The sequence below is a fragment of the Trachypithecus francoisi genome, unplaced genomic scaffold, assembly GCF_009764315.1.
Source record: "Trachypithecus francoisi isolate TF-2019V2 unplaced genomic scaffold, Tfra_2.0 Lachesis_group1, whole genome shotgun sequence".
Lineage (NCBI taxonomy): Eukaryota > Metazoa > Chordata > Mammalia > Primates > Cercopithecidae > Trachypithecus > Trachypithecus francoisi.
The window spans coordinates 37,663,023-37,682,163 of NW_022681454.1; the positions used below are offsets into that span (position 1 = coordinate 37,663,023).

The following is a 19,141-nucleotide window of genomic DNA, read 5'->3' on the forward strand; positions in this document are numbered from 1 at the left end:
ACTCTTCTCTAGAGAGGATGTGATGCTTCTTACTTTTCTCAGATCCCTCTCCCCACCCTGCGAGTGACGTTGCGCCTATGTGCCTGGTGGGATAGGGATCTGGGAGCTTTGCCTGTTTCTTGCACACTGCCATCCCCTAGTCCTAGGGAGCGAGCTCTGTCCCCCTTTTCACATCTCCTCCGCGTCTTTCCTTGCACTCTACAACACCCCTGGGAACGTCCCCAAACCTGATCGGGGCATGCACACTGGGGTGTGCGTGTGTTCCTGCGCGTGTGCCGGGCGCGCGGGGCAGGAAAAAGCTCCTAATCCAGGCTCTGCGTCACTCCCGCAATTGGTTAGAAATGGAGTTTCCTGGTGTTTTAATCCCGGGAGGGCACTTCGCCTTCGTTGTTTCCCAGAGTCCCTGATCCTGCCTTGCATGCCTGCGCCCCATAGGACATCCGTGCCTCAATTCATCCCCTGCCATCATCCAAGGAAGGGGTGAGGGGTAAGGCGGGGGAGAACCAGGTGGCTTGGTCGTCCCCCGGCCTCCGCCTCCCATGTTGTGTGCAGTTTCCACCACGTCCGTTTCGGAGGGAGAAGGGGAGGGTCCTTCAGGAGCGCGGAGAGCGGGCAGGCAGTGCCACCTGCTGAGAGCCACTCAGGCCGAGCGAGCGGCGGGCAGTGCCACCTGCTATAAATAGGCCGCCAAGGACAGGGTGTGCGACTGCACATCCCGCCACGAGGGCCTGCATCACGCGCGGGGCCCCGCGCCCCCGTCTCCCCAGGGAAACGCTGTGCCCAGATCCTGCGCAGGGGGCTGGATGGGGCGGCGGCCCAAGTACCTCCCCCCATTTCCCCTACAGACACTGGCTGAGGATGGCCCGCGGGCTTGGGGGCGGGGGGTGGCAAAGAGGGGAGGGAGGCCGCGGCGGACCCGCAGTGCAGCAGCTGTTGCTCGCGTGTGACTCGCCCGTCCGGGCCGTGCTGCCCGGGCACAGTCACACGACGCAGTGGGGAGGAGGAGGACACCGAGTCCCCCTCGCAGCTCCCCGGGGACCGAGTGGGGACATCCCGGCTCCTGTCCTCTCCTCGCCTCCCGCGCGCTCGCCCAGGCTGGGAGGAGGAAACGAGAGCCGCGCGCAGACACCTCCTCCTCCTCTCCTCCTCTTCCTCCTCCTCCTCCTCCTCTTCGGCTGCTGCTCCTGGTGCCGCCACAGTCCGCCGGTGCCTGTTGCTGCCGCCGCCGCGGGACCCGCTGTGTCCTCAGCCGGGTGGAGAAGAGACGGGCGCAGAGCCGAGGGGAGCCCCCTCCCCGGCCCCCAACGGCGGGAAGAGCGCAGCCAGCCCGGCACGATGGACGCCCCACCCACCCAGGCCGTCCCCAGGATGCCCCCAAGCACCTGCGCGTCCCGGCCTGGTCCCGGGCTCTGAGCGCGGCGCGGCACAGGTAAGCGCCTTCCGGGGCTTCGACCTGGCCATCCCGCTGGCTTCTCTTGGGGCATCGCGGCCGCCCCCGCCCCCAGCACGCCCCTGCCCCGCCTGGCCGCGGAGGGAAAGGCATCTGGCCGCCCACGGACGCTCCTGCTGGCCTCGCCAGCGGGGTGTCTCGGGGGAGGAAGTTCATTGCCATCTCGTTGCCCCCCATACCGCCCCCCCCGCCCTTGGGCGAAAGCGAAACCTTGATGTTGCTAGCGACCCGAGAGCTCCGCCGGCTTCTCCCCCCACCCCCACCCGCTCACTGGTCCGCGCATCTCTCCCCTCCCCCCTCCCGCCAAATATCTCGAGGGCTAGCGTGTCTGCAAGGCGACCACATTGGGAAGAGTGTGGTCAGAATGACCCCAAGCCACCCTTTAAAAGTTCAGGGTACTTTGCAGTTGTAACTTTGGCAGCTCCACCAGTGCGCGCAACATTTCTTTCTATGGGCACATCCTGTACCAGTCATTTTGAAACTCTTCTTAATTGTTTCTAGCCGCTTCCTGACGGCTCTGTGATTATGAGACCCCCTCAAACTTCACCAGGCATTAGGTTTTGTTTTTGTTTTTTTTTCAAAGAGGTATCATTTTGTTTGAAATCCACCTAGATGTGACTTTTCCTGTTTTGATTTTACTTAACATAGCTTATTCTCTAGAAGTTGCTTTAAAACTGAATTGAAAGTGATGGTTGTTCCTTCCACCAAACAGTTTAATTTTCAAGGTGCCCCATATTAATGGATATGTTTTCACTTCATAGATTTCTCATTGTTTCCTTTATGATGGGATGATTTCATTTATTAATAAAACCAGACTTTGAAAGAGCATTTAAAAATGACCTGGTTTAAATAGGTCACACCCAAGAAACTCAGCTATCTGTACAAGTTCAAACTTCTCAACTTTTTGCACTGGACCTAAGCTGAATGCAGAGGCCCTGGTCCAAAACCCTTGGTTAGGAGGGCAGAAATTTCTTCCCTAGATGTGAACTGGGATTGGTAGGAGCTGGAGAATGGCCACCTCTGGTTTCTGTTGTGTTTTGGAAGTCAGCTGTATGTGGGAGGGGTTGGGGTGGAAGAAAGAAAGGAGAGCTGCTCCCAGAGGCTGAGAATCCACCTTGCAGAATGACTTTTAAAATTTCTGACTCTTCGTGTTCTGTCACTCCTGTGGGTTAGGAATACCTGAACAGGTGAGTTCGGCACCTTTTTCTAGCGTTGAGATGGCTTCTCTTGGTCGGGAAAGAAGTGTGCGTCATCATCAACTTCCTGGGAGCTGTCTTAAGGATTAAGGACATGGTATGAAAGAGTTTGCCTAGTAAAGGTTTAACTGCTTTTGTAAACAGGTGTTTTACAACGATTTGAAATTGGATGCTATCATAGTCTCATAGTCTGCCTGTTTCCTGTTATTTTTTTCTGGCATGTTATAGAAAAATAAGACCCCACAAGTGCTTTCTCTCCAGATTTATCTATAAGTAACCATTGACATAACATGCACTACTGAATAGTAGCCACAGCTGTGAGTTAAAAGGTATCATATAAAGTGTTTAGGCCAGGAGCAGTGTCTTACACCTGTAATCCCCACACTTTGGGAGGCTGAGGCAGGAGGATTGTTTGAGCCCATGAGTTCAAGAAAGATATTGAGACCCCATCTCTACAAAATTGTTTTAAATGAGCTAGGGGTTGTGGCACCCAACCGTAGTCCCAGCTACTTGGGAGGCTAAGCCAGGAGGATCACGTGAGCCCAGGAGTTCAAGGCTGTAGTGAGCTATGACTGTGCCACCTCAATGGAGCCTGGGTGACAAAGTGAGATCCCATCTCTTAAAAAAGAAGAGTTGAAGGGATATTTTCTGAAGTGAACACAAGTAGAGTATTCTAACAGTATTGAGTGCAAGGAGACATGGAAGGGACTAAGTGGTTCAAAGCAGGAAATAAAATCATCAGGTGATAATTAAAATCATTTATTTCATGTGGATTTGTCCAGTCATTTGCAAACCAGGAGAATAGGAAAAAAAATCACTGGTGTAGTTATAAATTATTACATTATGTTTTCAAAGGAAAATGTTGCAAACGAGTCTCCTTGTCATAGTCTATTGTTATCTACCCCACTGAGAGTGCTGGGACTTCCCCTTTTCACCATGACAGCATTTCTGGTTGGGTGGCAGTCACGCAGTGTTGACCTGGTGTCCCATAAGGCATAGTTTGTCAAAACACTAGTGGGTATTAGGAGGAAACGTGCAACTCTGAAGCAATAGGGCTTGCCCCTTCTTCCTCATTATCCAGCTGGTAATATCCCTGTCCCCCACTTCCCTAGAAGGCAGCTCTGACAAGGAAGGCTGCAGTCACAATGAGATGTACCCCTGTGCAGAGCCAGATGTGGGTGGGTGGCTCCTTTGTGCTCCAGATCTTCTAGGATCTTCTAGGATGTACCACTGGCAAGCAGTGTGGAGCCTGAACCAAGCAGCATGGCTGTTACCTCTTCTGTGTTCACAGCAGCATCTTCAGTTGTCTTGGTGCCTGGAGTAGGCACCACAGCTGCCTGCTTTGTTGGCCACCAGCTTTCTGGCAGAGTAGGTGGTAGGGAGGAGAGCAAGGGGCTCAAGAGGATTGTGTCTTTCAGCATGCTTTTAATTTGATCTGACAGAATGGCAGCTCCCGGAAGCCCTTCCTACTCTCTCCACAGCATTTCTCTGTAGGTCCCCAGTTTTCACTCTTTTCAGATGCCCAGAGAACTGAAAATGTATCACAGCCCATTTGGGGACTTCCTGTGTATGTGTGAGTGCCTCAGGATCATTTGTTTTGCCCATTTCTGGTCTACCGTGCTGCCCTTCCCAAGTCTCAAGTTTAATGATCACGTTAGTTTCAATATTTTATATATTTCTCAGCAGGTTTCATCTCCTGGTCATTAAACTTAAGAAGTAAAATCTGCTCATTAAAATGACTGAGTCCATGGCCAGGCATGGTGGCTCATGCGTATAATCCCAGCACTTTGGGAGTCCAAGGCAGGTGGATCACTTGAGGTCAGGAGTTTGAGACCAGCCTGGCCAACATGGCAAAATTGTCTCTACAAAAATATAGGTATACAAAAACTAGCCTGGCATGGTGGCATGTGCCAGTAGTCCCGGCTATTTGGGAGGCTGAAGCAGGGGAATCGCTTGAAGCCGGGAGGTGGAGGTTGCTGTGAAACATGATTGTGCCATTGAGTCCATTCAGCAGCAGAGCAATGTTGGGGTTTGTATCCCTGTAGTGATGATGAAGGATTTAGGTTTTCAGTTAGAACCGTTACCTTACAATTTCCTTCACTGACTTTTCTTCCTTTCCAACCCCATATTCCAATAAAAAAGATCTTTAAACCAGATTCTTCACAAAAGACATGAAGGTTTTCATCTTCAAGATTTTTGACTTTTTTTTTTCTTTTTTGAAATGGAGTCTTGCTCTGTTGCTCAGGCTGGAGTGTAGTGGCACGATCTCGGCTCACTGCAAGCTTCGCCTCCCAGATTGAAGTGATTCTCTGCCTCAGCCTTCTGAGTAGCTGGGACTACAGGCGTGCTCTACCATAGCCGGTTAATTTTTGTATTTTTAGTAGAGGCAGGGTTTCACCATCTTGGCCAGGCTGGTCTTGAACTCCCGACCTCATGATCCACCGCCTTGGCCTCCCAAAGTGCTGGGATTACAGATGTAAGCCACGGCACCTGGCAGGTTTTTGACAGTTCTAAGCCAAAAGTTCCATTTGATGAGGTCTTAGATGCAGGGGCAATGTGTCCCTTTTCAGATTTCAGATGTTTAGAAAAATATTTGTCATATTTGGGCCAACTGAAAAACTCTTGATATGTGGGTTTCTATGAAACTGTGCAGAATGTAGGAAATACATTTTAGCACCAACAAAGAGGCATTTAATTTTGAGTGTGCCTGTCTCCTTTGAGATGAGCAACAGCTATTTTTCTCTTAGAAAGACAATGCATTTATTTAACAGCACATTTTATATAATCAGCAAATCTAAACTTCTGAATTAGGTAAGCCCTATGGGTTCGTTGTCAGAATTAGTGAATTTATATAAGCAAAGTGCTTAGAAAACAGTGCCTGGTACACAGTGAGCACTCAATATTATTTATTGCTATTATTATGTTTGTTTATTTTATACCTTTAGAGTATAATTTTGATGTTAGGTTTGGATTGCTGAGGCCAAGCAAAATTTAGATAGAACAACCTGGCTAATCCACTAGAAAGATATTTGAGGGTTATTCCTGTCTAAAGATCTATGGGATCTTTGGATATCATCTATGGGAAACAACAGAAGTATATGAATAAGACAGATATGGATTCAAATCCCGCCTTCACAATTTATTAGTGAGGGAACCCTTTGGTAAAATGAGGATGACAAAACCTACTTCTCAGCGTTGTGAACATACAGAAGATCATGAATGTAAAATGTCCATGAAGTGGTAGGTGGTCAGATATTACTCTAGCAAAGAGGTTAAGAGCAAACAAACTCTGGAGTCAAAGGGCCTGGGTTCAAATCCCAACTCTGCCACTTCTTATAGTATGGCCTTGGGCAGGTAACCTCACTTCTCTGTGCCACTATTCAATGATAATATTCCTTATTGTCCAACGTTTTGTAAGTTAAATCAGTTAATAAACACACGATGATAATGTGCTGATAACTATTCTTTTTACTTTTCGCAGAATAACTTAAAGGAACCCTGCAGGTGGGAGGGTTATACATTATCTCTGAGGGCCAGCTAGGACCCTCCCCCATTTCCCACCCTTTTTCCTGTGCAATGAAGAGAATTCTAAAGGACTAGCCTCGAGTTGGCTCTAATTTATATGACTCGTGCCTGTAATCCCAGCACTTTGGGAGGCCGAGGCTGGCAGATCACTTGATGTCAGGAGTTGGAGACCAGCCTGGCCAACATGACGAAACCCCTCTACCACAAATACAAAAATTAGCCAGGCGTGGTAGCGCACACCTGTAATCCCAGCTACTAGGGAGGCTGAGGCAGGAGAATTGTTTGAACCCCGGGGGGGCGGAGGATGCAGTGAGCTGAGATTGCGCCACTGCGCTACAGCCTGGGCGACAGAGTGAGATTCTGTCTCAAACAATAACAATAATTTACATGAGAAAGAAGTCATTCAAAAGCATCATTACTTTACAGGTCAAATTAGAGAGACACACCCCAGTACTAAAGCATCCTTGATGATGAAAACATTTAGAACCACCGGTTTCAGGAGCTCCATGCAATGGTGAGACAGCCTCTGCTCCAAGGGTTGTTGCTCCCTGTGGGATTCCTGGGTGAGGAACACGCTGCTCCCATTGGGGTGGAATCCTGTGGAGGAAGTGGATGAAGAGTGTAGCCAGCCAGTGAGCCTACTGCATGGGATTAGAGTACTTCAGGTTGCAGTATAATTCTGTTCAGGTGCCTGCCCACTCCATCTGGCATAAAGAACAGAGAAATTAAACCATTGATTCACAGAGCAATGTGAGTAGCCGCCTGGGGACTTTCTGTCCATTCTGGCGTCCCCAACAGCTAATCAATGTTGGCCGGTTCCTAATCTGGCCTAGAGCTAGAGGCCACTAACACCCCTCCATTCATCCTTTCTTCTCTCCCTCCCCCCTGCCACCAGCATTCTGAGAAGGTGCGGGCTGAAACTGCAGAGGCTGTTGTATTGTTAGTTACTGGAAAGTCCCCATCCTGCTCTCTGTGGTTTGCGGTGAAGGATTGGGGGTGGGGGTGGGAAGAAAGGGGGTTCCCAATAAGCAGCTTACTAATACCTACCCTTGCTTCTCTCACTTCCTGATCAATAATTCCCATCCTTTCTTCATGTACCTCCCCCACATTTTTGTTCCTGAAGGGAAGATGGGAGCAGCTTTCTTTTTTTTTTTTTTTTTTTTTTGAGGCGGTGTCTCGCTCTGTCGCCCGGACTGGAGTGCAGTGGCCGGATCTCAGCTCACTGCAAGCTCCGCCTCCCGGGTTCACGCCACTCTCCTGCCTCAGCCTCCCGAGCAGCTGGGACTACAGGCGCCCGCCACCTCGCCCAGCTAGTTTTTTGTATTTTTAGTAGAGACGGGGTTTCACCGTGTTAGCCAGAATGGTCTCCATCTCCTGACCTCGTGATCCGCCCGTCTCGGCCTCCCAAAGTGCTGGGATTACAGGCTTGAGCCACCGCGCCCGGCCGGGAGCAGCTTTCTATCCGCACACAATATTGGGGACATTTGGTATTGTACATTATGAGAATAAGATTTGCCAGATTTGAGAGATGGAAGAAAACTTGGGGATGATCTTGTTCCATTCTCTTGTAAGAATAAACAAGATTTGGAGAAGCTGAGTAACTTGCTTTTTCAACTTTACACTTGAAAGTGTTTCCATGAGGAAGTTGGGGTTCTCTGCAGCACTTGGATGGGAGTCAGGGACTTGGATTGTCCCCATTCTGTCACTAAATTTGGACAAGCCACTTAACTTTTCCAGAATCCAGTTGCCTCATTTCAAATATTAGGGAAATTTCTGAATGGCTTAAAAAGGACCTTGTTAACTTTAAAATTTTATGATTCTAAGTGTATGCTGCCAGAGGTATGTAGCATAGCAGGACACATTAACAAGATTATTGAAACTGTTCTAATAAAGGCCATCTTTGTGTCTTGGGTAACTACTATGTTTAAAGACTGTGCTAGGTAGGAGTTGTGCAGAATACAAAGGTTCTCTGTAGAGGGATAGGGCATGTATATAGACAACTCTACTAACAAGAACATCACTAGAAGCTTATTGGAATCACAGTATTTCTTGCTGAGGGTATGAAACATAAGAGTTCTCGTTGGAATAGGAGGTTCTATCTGAGGCTTAAAGAATGGTCAAAGGTTGAGTGCAAATAATGTGGATTGAGATGGCTTTAAAAAATAATTGAATGGTTTGTTAGTATTAAACTGGTGCAGAAGTAATTACAGTTTTTGCCATTCCTTTTAATGGCAAAAATTGCAGTTACTTTTGCACCAAATCCCTAATATTATTTACATAGTTTATCTCTGTTATGGAACTTTTTTTTTTTTTTTTTTTTTTGAGACGGAGTCTCGCTCTGTCGCCCAGGCTGGAGTGCAGTGGCCGGATCTCAGCTCACTGCAAGCTCCGCCTCCCGGGTTTACGCCATTCTCCTGCCTGAGCCTCCTGAGTAGCTGGCACTACAGGCGCCCACCACCACGCCCGGCTAGTTTTTTGTATTTTTTTAGTAGCGACGGGGCTTCACTGTGTTAGCCAGGATGGTCTCGATCTCCTGACCTCGTGATCCGCCCGTCTCGGCCTCCCAAAGTGCTGGGATTACAGGCTTGAGCCACCGCGCCCGGCCTGGAACTTTTTATTGACAAGTAATGTAGAAACTCACCGGATCTAAGTTACCCTGAATCTTATATTAGCAGAATCTGAATTGCTTATAAATAATTATGGCTATGTTGGAGGTAGAACCTATTATTTGATAGTTTATGAACAGTGCTAAGGTCTAATCTACTTTTTACAGAGAAGCTAAGAACATGCTACAGCTGGTTGAAAAGCAAAAACTTTAGGCATTCAAATAGTTTCATCAGTGAAATGGCAGGACTCATTTGATGACTGATTATTATCAACTGATTTAAGTGACTGAGGTTTTTTTGTACTATGTACATCTATACTCTAAGAAGGAAATTGAACGTAATTCTGCTATGCTTGTTGCCACTATATTAATAACTGCTTCATCTAAAATAATTGATAGAGCTCAGATTTATCCTTTGTAATAATTCTAGGGCTTCTTTAAACATGTTTTGGGATTAGCAGCTGTCAACAGTTAGAACATGAAACAGATTCTGTTACAGGAGTAGAAGTTGATCCAGACATTTAATGTCTTTTTCACCTGTAAGTGAGAGAGAGAATAAAGAGAAAGAGAGATCATTATTTATGGGATTATATGAACTTGACGTCCATTTTCATTATTAGGAGAAGCTGTGCTTTAAAGTATAGTCAGGGACTTTAATTTCATGAAATGCCTGAGCTGTAAATAAAGTATTGCTTTATTTTTTATTTCTTGAAGATTTGAAAAGAAAATTAGCTATGAATTATGTTCAAATTATATTTAAAAATTTGCTCTTAGCATTGTGCATATATATTATACAGAAAAACATAGAGTAAAAAGAATAGACTTCAGTTCCAGTTCAGAAAAGGTTTAAAATTTGAATACTGATTTTGGAAATCCCAAACCTTAAGAGTTCAAGAAGCTTATGGTCTTCTTGAGGGACACCTATTCAAACTCTTGAATATGGTGATTGGGTGGAAAGTTCAGAAAAGCCTGCTGATGCATGCCCTAAAACACCTTGGAGAAAAGAGGTGGTAGTTGCTTGAGGTAGGACTTAAGTACCAGTTGGAAATAGAAGACAAGGATGGGGACTGTTGGGAGATGACTCTCCATGGGTCCTTCCTGTTTCTACCACATCTTGTGAGCAGGGCATTGAGTGCCTGTGTTTGAAACTACCTTTTCCATCATGTTTCTACAGCAAACAGTCATGAAAGACAGAAATAGAGTCTTCTCTGGAGCAAAGGGCAGACATGCTTGCTTCCTGTACTTCCCACTGTAAAATATTCTGACTCCCTAAACTCAGCTTCCTTTCCTGTAACCCACCATGATACAGATGTCACCTGACCTCTGGGAATTGGGTGTCAGGGAACCAACACAAATGCTGACGGTCTGGCTACTGTGACTGCTCTGAGTAATAAATTGTCCTTCGTCTCCAGCCCAGGAGTCTCATGTTTTCTACCAGCAGGCTAACTTGTGGCAGGCTAACATGTTAGTTTGCAAGTAAGGTAAAATCTCAGACCCTCTGCAGTTTGTGGCAGGGATTACACTCTGAGGAGAGAGGAACAGTATGTACCATGGCTCAGAGGCATGAGAAATCACATTTTATATGGGGAACCATAACTAGTTCTCTATCTTCAGAGCCAAAAGGTGCACCAAGGAGATCATTTTAGGGGAGAATATAAAGTTGGAGATATAGACAGAGCCAGATTCCTGAGAATTGTATGTGGGGAGTTATTAGAGAATTTTTAGCAGTGATATGATAAATCTTGTGTTGATTAAGTTACTCCAGGAAATATGTGATGGATGGATTGAAGGATGGGGCACCTTTTCTCTAGGAGAAAAAAGAAAGAGTGGATGGTGGAGTCAGAGGTAGCAATAGGATGAAGAAGGAATCTGAATGACCCCTTGGCCGTTCAGTGAATAGTGATGCTATTCACCTAGATACAGCGTACAGGAGGGGAAAAAAATTCTGGGAAGGAGGGAGATGAGACTGAGTTAGCTTTAAAAATAACTAAATTGATACCTAGGAGCCTATAGGCTATCCAGATAGAAATATTTAATGGCCTGTATGCATCTGGAACTCAGGAAGGAGGCTTCCATGGGAGCAGAACACTTGGGCACCATTAGGGTGTATGTGGTAGATGCATTCTTGTGCAGCAGTCAAGGGGATGGGCTTTAGAGTCAAGTGCAAATTGCCCCCCATCCTCTGTGATAAGTGACTCAAGCTCTCCAGGCTTCAGTTTCCTAGTTCATAATAGTGGGCTCTAGTGGATAAGGCTGTTATGAAGGTTAAAGGAGACAACATACGCAAAGTGTGTGGTAGAAGTCACACACTGATCAGCAGCAGCAGGATGATCAGAATGTGGTGCTTGACACCAAAAGATTAGGTGAGATTGTCCAAAACAGCAGGTAGAATGAGGGGAGAGGATGAAGTCAAACATAGGAAGAAAAAAAGCCTTTGAAGTATGTGAAAAGAAACAACCAGAAAGGTAAGATGAGAACCAGAAGAGTTTCAAGAAGGAAGGTGTGGCCAAGATTGAGAAATTCATCAGCGTGAACAGCAGTCAGGGACTAAATAGCCCCCTTTAAATTTTACAACTTTGGGGACCTGGGCAACCTTAACAGAATTTCAGTGGATCCCTAGTGCAAACGAGGCCTTACAAACCAGGAATGGATGGTCAATAGGAAGTGGAGACAGTAAGTGTAGACCTTACCTTGGAGGGAAGGAAGAGAAAGAGCCATGGCCAAGGGAAGTTTGAAATCAAAAGAAATATCTTTTTTTTTTTTTTAATTGGAGAGACCTCAGTTATTCTTTTAAAATACTTATTGAATCCCTTCTTTGAGTCAGGCACTATGGCAGACACAAGGGAGATAGCAGTGAATCAGACAGATGCAGTGCCTGCCTTCGTGGAGTGTCACCTTAGCATTTGTCCATATGCTAGGGGAGTGAGGCAGGTGCAGGGGAAGGGAGTGGATACAGGAGAGACTAAAGATCCAGGGAGCAAGTGAGTAAAGAATAGGGCTTGAGATCCCACAGACAACTAAGCTTTGAACAAAAGGATTTTGTCATCCAATGGGACAAGAAGGCGTTAGGATACATCAAACGTGGTTGTTGAAAACAAAGAAGGGCTGGGCACTGTGGCTCATGCCTATAATCCCAGCACTTTGGGAGGCCAAGGTGGGCGGATCACTTGAGGCCAGGAGTTCGAGACCAGCCTGACCAACATGGTGAAACCCTGTCTCTACTAAAAATACAAAAATTAACCAGGTATGGTGGTGCATGCCTGTAATCCCAGCTATTTGGGAGGCTGAGACAGGAGAATTGCTTGAACTCAGGAGGTGGAGGTTGCAGTGAGCCACGATCGTGCCACTGCACTCCAGCCTGGGCAATAGAGCGAGCCCCTGTCTCAAAAAGAAAGAAAGAAAGAAAGAACACAGAGAAATGTAGTTGAGGGAGTTTGGGTTTGGGTTTGGTAGAAGCAGTTTTTTTTTTTTTTTTTTTTAGAGAGTCTCACTCTGTTACCCAGGCTGCAGTGCAGTGGAACAATCTCGGCTTGCTGCAGCCTCTGCCTCCCAGGTTCAAACAATTCTCATGCCTCAGCCTCCTGAGTAGCTGGGATTACAGGCACCTACCACCACACCAGGCTAATTTTTGTATTTTTTGTAGAGATGGGTTTTCACCATGTTGGCCAGGCTGGTCTCAAACTCCTAACCTCAGGTGATCCACCTATCTTGGCCTCCCAGAGTGCTAGGATTACAGGTGTGAGCCACTGCACCTGGCCTAACATTGATATCTGTTGATGAGAAGAAGCCAGGTGTTGGGGTGATAGCTTATAGCACATGAATTGAATAAAACAATCTTTAAGACGATGTTTGCAACATAATAGGCAGTGAATACATGTTAATGGAAGGTGCATTTGTGATTCAGAACCTCTAGACTACCTGGCTGAGTCTTTTAAAATGTAAGCAATATCGTAAGTGATATTACTTGTCCCAGATCAGTTGTTTAAAACTGATCTGGTTCAGTACACTATGGTGATGATAGCATCTATTTCTTCCCATAAGAGTTATTTCTTGGGGAAGTCACTTATACTGAATTTGACTATCTTTTAAAAATGTATTGAAATATATGTTAAATAATACAATGAGGTTTCATGCTCTCAGAGTAGCACTGTGTCATCTTCTCTCATGGGGGCCTTTGTTGGCTTTAGGAGGCTTATGTTTCATAATAGTTTCCCAGTGGACTCTTTGTTACTTGTAATGAGTGTGACAGTTATGCCGTGACCAGGTTTTATATGGAATACAATTTTGAGAAAGCTCTTTCTAGGCAGAGGAGCTTAGTTGAGCCTCTTATTACATTTGGGTTTCAGGCTTTTGAGTTCTGAAATAATAGCCCTTTGAAGGTAGCTATTGCTATGACTTCATTACATTCTAATGCCTCCGGTTTCCTCCCCCAGGTCTCTGCATATGAAGTGTGTAAAATAGATTGCTTGATCTAAAACAGAAAAACAGTGGTAACTGCTTTGCTGAGTTCCCAGACCCTTCCCAAGATGGAACCAATAACCTTCACGGCAAGGAAACATCCGCTTCCTAACGAGGTCTCGGTGGACTTTGGCCTGCAGCTGGTGGGCTCCCTGCCTGTGCATTCCCTGACCACCATGCCCATGCTGCCCTGGGTTGTGGCCGAGGTGCGAAGACTCAGCAGGCAGTCCTCCAGAAAGGAACCTGTAACCAAGCAAGTCCGACTTTGCGTTTCTCCCTCTGGACTGAGATGTGAACCTGAGCCAGGGAGAAGTCAACAGTGGGACCCCCTGATCTGTTCCAGCATCTTTGAGTGCAAGCCTCAGCATGTTCACAAACTGATTCACAACAGTCATGACCCAAGTTACTTTGCTTGTCTGATTAAGGAAGACGCCATCCGTCGGCAGAGTATCTGCCATGTGTTCAAAGCCGACGATCAAACAAAAGTAAGTGAGATGGAGATCCAAAAGACTAAGGTGTGGCTGGCTGGTTTTGAATTGTATGGGGGTCAGGAAATTTATTGTAAGTATGCTGAAATGAATAAGGGATTAGTGCTGCAGTTATAAATTGATTACTTAGCTGAATTTTTTGTTTATGGTGCTAGTTTATAGTTTTGAAGCACATTTGAAAACAGATATGAGAAATTGTCAGTTTTTGAGTTCAAAAATCCAAGAGAAATCATTCTAAAACTACTAATTAAGAGCAGAAGTGTTAAGATGTACATTATTCCAGACAAATGTTCTAAAGCCGTGCTTCTCAAACTGAAATGTGCTCGTGAGTCACCTGGGGATCTTGTTAAAATGTGAATCTTGATTCAGTGGGTCCGGGTGGACCCCAAGATTGCATCTGTAACAAGCTGCCAAGAGGTGCTCATGCTGCCTTTTGCAGGTTGCACTTTGAGTGGCAAAGTTCTAAATCTCCACATTTGCAATCCTATTACGAAAAATATAGTTATTTGCCGGGCGCAATGGCTCACACCTGTAATCCCAGTACTTTGGGAGGCCGAGGTATGGGTGGATCACGAGGTCAGGAGATCGAGACCATCCTGGCTAACACGGTGAAACCCCATCTCTACTGAAAATACAAAAACTTAGCCGGGAGTGGTGGCGGGCGCCTGTAGTCCCAGCTACTCGGGAGGCTGAGGCAGGAGAATGGTGTGAACCTGGGAGGCAGAGCTTGCAGTGAGCCGAGATCGCTGCCCCTGCACTCCAGTCTGGGCGACAGAGCGAGATGCTGTCTCAAAAAAAAAAAAAAGAAAAGAAAAATACAGTTATTCGTAAACTGTGTAAAAATGCTACTGGCCAGTTTCCCAAGGCATAATGTTCACTTAGGCAAAGGTCATTGATAAGAACGGTGGATATGTATCTAAGTTTTGATGCTATCAGGGGTTCTTTGTGTTTTTCTCTTTCGCAAACCTCAGGTCAAATCTGATTAGCTTATTATTAGCCCATGATGTGGTTGAAAAAAATATGAGACATGGTAAAAGCTCTGCTCTTTTCTTGTTCATTTGTGCTTGCTTTGTTATTAGCATTCGTTGTAGTTCTGAGCAGGACTCATTTGAAGATGCTTGTCCATTTTATGAGAATTAGCTGAGATAAAGTTGAAAATACAATGCAAATAGCCACTTTCTCAGTTGAGTTCAGGGCTCCACGGCTAACCCCATGGACTGTGGAGTCTCACCGTTGTTTTGGGTGCCAAGCAAGGCAAGTCACATACAACTCAAGCTTTCTGCCACATGTACAGGGTGAAGATGCAAGTGTCAATTCACATGTCAACTGTCAGTGAAGCCTTGAAAGGTTCTCATATTTTCAAGTTTAAAATCTGAATAGAAATGCTGAAGTTTTCTCTCTGCACTCCATTACGTTATTTTATATACTCCCTAGGGTGTAAGAAACTTATTTAGAAATTAATGTTCTTGGTACCAAGTAGATGCCCTTTTGCTTGTTCATTTGTTGGTTCTTCTAGTCATTCAGAATTGCTGTTCCAGGTGCTGTTGGAGATGATATTAGCAGAGGCTTGTAGGAAAGCAGGAACATTAGTGGGGAATAGGACCACGTGATTCATGTATAGAACATAACAGAAGGACTGAGAAGAGAGCCTAACACACACCCGAAGTGTAGAGAAGGCTTTGTGAAATAAAGGCGAATATGGAGCTCAAAGCCACCATTTTGCTCACAGAATCAAACTCTCATACTATAAATCATTTCATGTTATTGTCCATGCATCCATCTCAAGTGGGCGTGACAGCATTAGGCTTGGTGATTCAGACTTCCTGTCTGAATACAGGTGGCTTCCTGTATTCTAATCCTACTTCTGCACCCATAAACTGGGTAGCCTCAGGCAATTGAGTCTGTTTTCTTATCTGTTAAATGGGAATAATTACAGTATTTATCCAATAGAGTTGCTGGAAAAACTAAATGAGGTAGCACTGGACCTGAAACTTAGTAAGCATTTATAGCCATAAAAACATTGTCATTCAAGAAAATTTTACTAGAGGCAGATTATATGCTAATTTCATTTCACGTCTTAGGTAAAAAGAAACAGGATACCTAGATGAGTATCTTCAGCTTTCAAAGATGAGATTCTGGTTATCTTTGAGGAACATTTTAAAAACGACATGTATAACTTAATGGCTCCTATTATTTGGACAAATTCCAGAATGAAAATGAGAGGACTGAACAGCCTGTACCGCAGTCCAGCTCTATATAGTAGTATTTGGACTGAGTTTCCTTGGGGAGTTTTTGCATGGAATCATTGTTCAGCACTTTACACATTTGACTTTTTCCCAAAATCTTTTATAGCCATCTGAGAACAGGCTTCTGGCCAGTCATTCGGATGCCTGACAAGAGAAAGAGATTTATAACCAAATTCTGTAATTGGGACTTCCAGTCTTTCCCCAAGGAGAGAATTGGACTTACTCTATATTCTAAAAAGCCATGGTTGGAATACGAATTAGTTCTTAAGTTATTTTTGGCTTGCATACCATTTTTGCAAACACAAATTGTCATTACTCTGTTCATTTTATAAAAGAATAATTTGTAGCATAGGTATGTACCTCAATCAGTGATTTGGTTGGAAACAGAACAGTAAATCACACTGGCCATGATGCTAACAGCATGGTAGATTTTCTGTTCTTGAAACACCACTGTCACTGTATCTCATAGCGAAGGATTATCTGCTGTAGGAGCATTCTCTTGACTACTTATAACATTTGCTAGGTGAAATAATTCTCCAGGTTAAGGCCTTTTCTAAAGAAATGAGGTCAGCACCAACTGCATTTGCCAGAGAAGACATATGCATTTACTGCCAGCGTCATAAACACAAAACTACAGTCTGCGAGGAAACCCTTTGATCAGCATCTAATTAATTCACTGGTAATGTCTTGGGAGAAGAGGCATGTGAAGGAATAATTGTATAAGCATGCCATGAGATTGTGTTTTCTATTGTATGTTCCATAGAATATGAGGAAACTTCAAAACATGTTGTGGAAAAATGGAATTAAAAAGTAAAAAACATATATACACATGAGCTTTATTTCTCAATATACACTTTATCAAGTTCAAGACACTTTTATAAGCAATGTTAACAGCCATTGAGTCCATCTCCAAAGAACTGAGGGTCCTGGGAATTTAACCATGTGTATGCAGTCTTTTTTACATTATTAACTGAAGAAAAAATGGTGCTCTTTAAAGATGTTTTAAAATTGAGAAGCAAAAAGAAGTCAGGAGTCAAATTAGGCCTGTAAGGTGGATGCCTCATGATTTCCCATGGAAACTCTTGCAGAATTGCTCCTGTTTGATGAGAGGAATGAGCAGGAACATTGTCATGGTGGAGAAGGACTCTGGTGAAACTTTCCCAGGCCTTTTTCTGCTAAAGCTTTGACTAACTTTCTCAGAACATTCTCTTGATAAACAGATGTTATCGTTCTTTGGCCCTCCAGAAAGTCAACAAACAAAATGTCTATTTTGTTTGCTGCCATTTGCCCTTGACCAGTCCACTTTTGCTTTGACTGGACCACTTCTGCCCTTGGTAGCCATTGCTTGAATTTGGCTTGATCTTTAGGATTGTGCTAGTAAAACCATGTTTCATCACCTGTTACAGTTCTTTGAGGAAATGCTTCAGGATCTTGATCCCACCAGTTAAAAATTTCCCTTGAAAGCTCTGCTCTCACTGGCAGCTGATTTGGGAGCAATGGTTTTTGCACCATCTAGTAAAAAGTTTGCTCAGTGTTAATTTTTCAGCCAGGATTGTGTAAGCTGAACCAGCAGAGATGTCTGTGATATTGGCTATTGGTTTGTTTTATTAATTGTTGGTCGTATTCAGTGAGGGCATGAACAAGAGGAATATTTTCCTCAAAAAATTATCTGGAATAGTCTGCTGCTGTAGGCTGCCTCTTCAATGTTGTCTCATCCCTTCTTCTTTTTTTTTTCTTTTCTTTTTTCTTGAGACTCAGTCTTGTTCTGTTGCCCGGGCTGGAGTGCAGTGGTGCGATCTCAGCTCACCGCAACCTCTGCCTCCTGGGCTCAAGCGATTCTCTTGCCTCACCCTCCCAAGTAGCTGGGATTACAGGTACACACTATCATACCCAGCTAATTTTTATACTTTTAGTAGATATGGGGTTTCACCATGTTGGCCAGGCTGGTGTCAAACTCCTAACCTCAAGTAATCTACCTGCCTTGACCTCCCAAAGTGCTGGGATTATAGGCATGAACCACTGCGCCTGGCCTCGTCCTTTCTTAAAATGAGTTATTCTTTTGTAAACTGCTGATTTCTTTGGGCATTGTGCCTATAAACTTTTTGTAAAACATCAGTGATTTCACCATTCTTCCACCCAAACTTCACCATAAGTTTGATGTTTCTTCTTGCTTCAATTTTAACAGGATTCATGTTTCTCTGATAGGGGGTCTTTTCAAACTGATGTCTTCTCCTTCTTAGAGCCTCAACCTAGATCCTGTTCAGACATGCTACAACAAGTTAGTACAAGTTTATTTGTTGCAAAAAAAAAAAAAAAAAAGGAAATCCATGCAGGGTTTTTAAACAATATGCATTTTTCATGAACTTTTTGAAGACGCCTTATATACTTAAGCTGTTTCACATGGAAAAGCTTCCATGATCAAATGCAATAAGACAGCATCTCAAACATTTTGTTCTAAGGATTTCGTTTCACTCTTCAAAGTTGTTAAGGATCCGAAAGACCATCAGTTTATTTGGGTTATATCTACTAATACGTACTCTGTTAGAAATTAAAACTCAGATATTGTAAAGATATTAATTTGTTAAAAAATGAAAGTAATAAACATCTACATGTTAACATAGATATTTTGTGAATAACTATGTCTTCCAAAAAATATTTAGTAATAAGAGTTTTACATTTTTTTCCCATCTCCTTAATGTCTGTATTCATAGAAGATAACTGGATTCTCATAGCTGATTCTCTATTCATTCTGTTGTGACGGATCATTTTAATTGAGCATATGAAGAAAATTTGGCCTCACACTGCTACATAGTAGGAAAATGGAGAACTATATCCACAGCCTTTTTAGAAAATTGTGGCTCTTTTTCTTTAATGCTACAACTCGACAAGTGGTAGTTTTTTAAAGGTTAGCTGTAATTGAAATCTGAAACCATATCGAAGTATTTTTTCACTTTGTTATATTAAAATCCATTGATCTGTCGAGCTTTTTTTTTTTTTTTTTTTTTTTTTTTTTTTTTTTTTTTTTTAGACAGAGTTTTCTTTGTTGCCCAGGCTGGAGTGCAATGGCAAAATCTTGGCTCACAGCAACCTCCGCCTCCCCGGTTCAAGCGATTCTTCTGCCTCAGCCTCTCAAGTAGCTGGGATTACAGGCATGCACCACGTACCTGGCTGTT

General features: G+C 44.3%; 1 protein-coding gene across 5 annotated transcripts in view; it reads left to right on the forward strand.

The window, feature by feature from the left end:
• The first annotated feature begins 1,167 nt into the window (after nt 1-1,167).
• TBC1D1 (TBC1 domain family member 1) overlaps nt 1,168-19,141 on the forward strand; it is a 246,739-nt gene continuing 228,765 nt past the window's right edge. For 4 of the 5 annotated variants that reach the window (XM_033213953.1, XM_033213956.1, XM_033213955.1 and 1 more), the window contains exons 1-2: nt 1,294-1,429; nt 13,210-13,719. In XM_033213953.1, coding sequence (XP_033069844.1) covers nt 13,303-13,719 — 417 coding nt within the window. In that variant the 5' untranslated portion in view covers nt 1,294-1,429; nt 13,210-13,302. Of the gene's footprint in view, nt 1,430-13,209; nt 13,720-19,141 lie in introns of all 5 variants that reach the window. The other variant, XM_033213957.1, reaches the window with a different exon arrangement.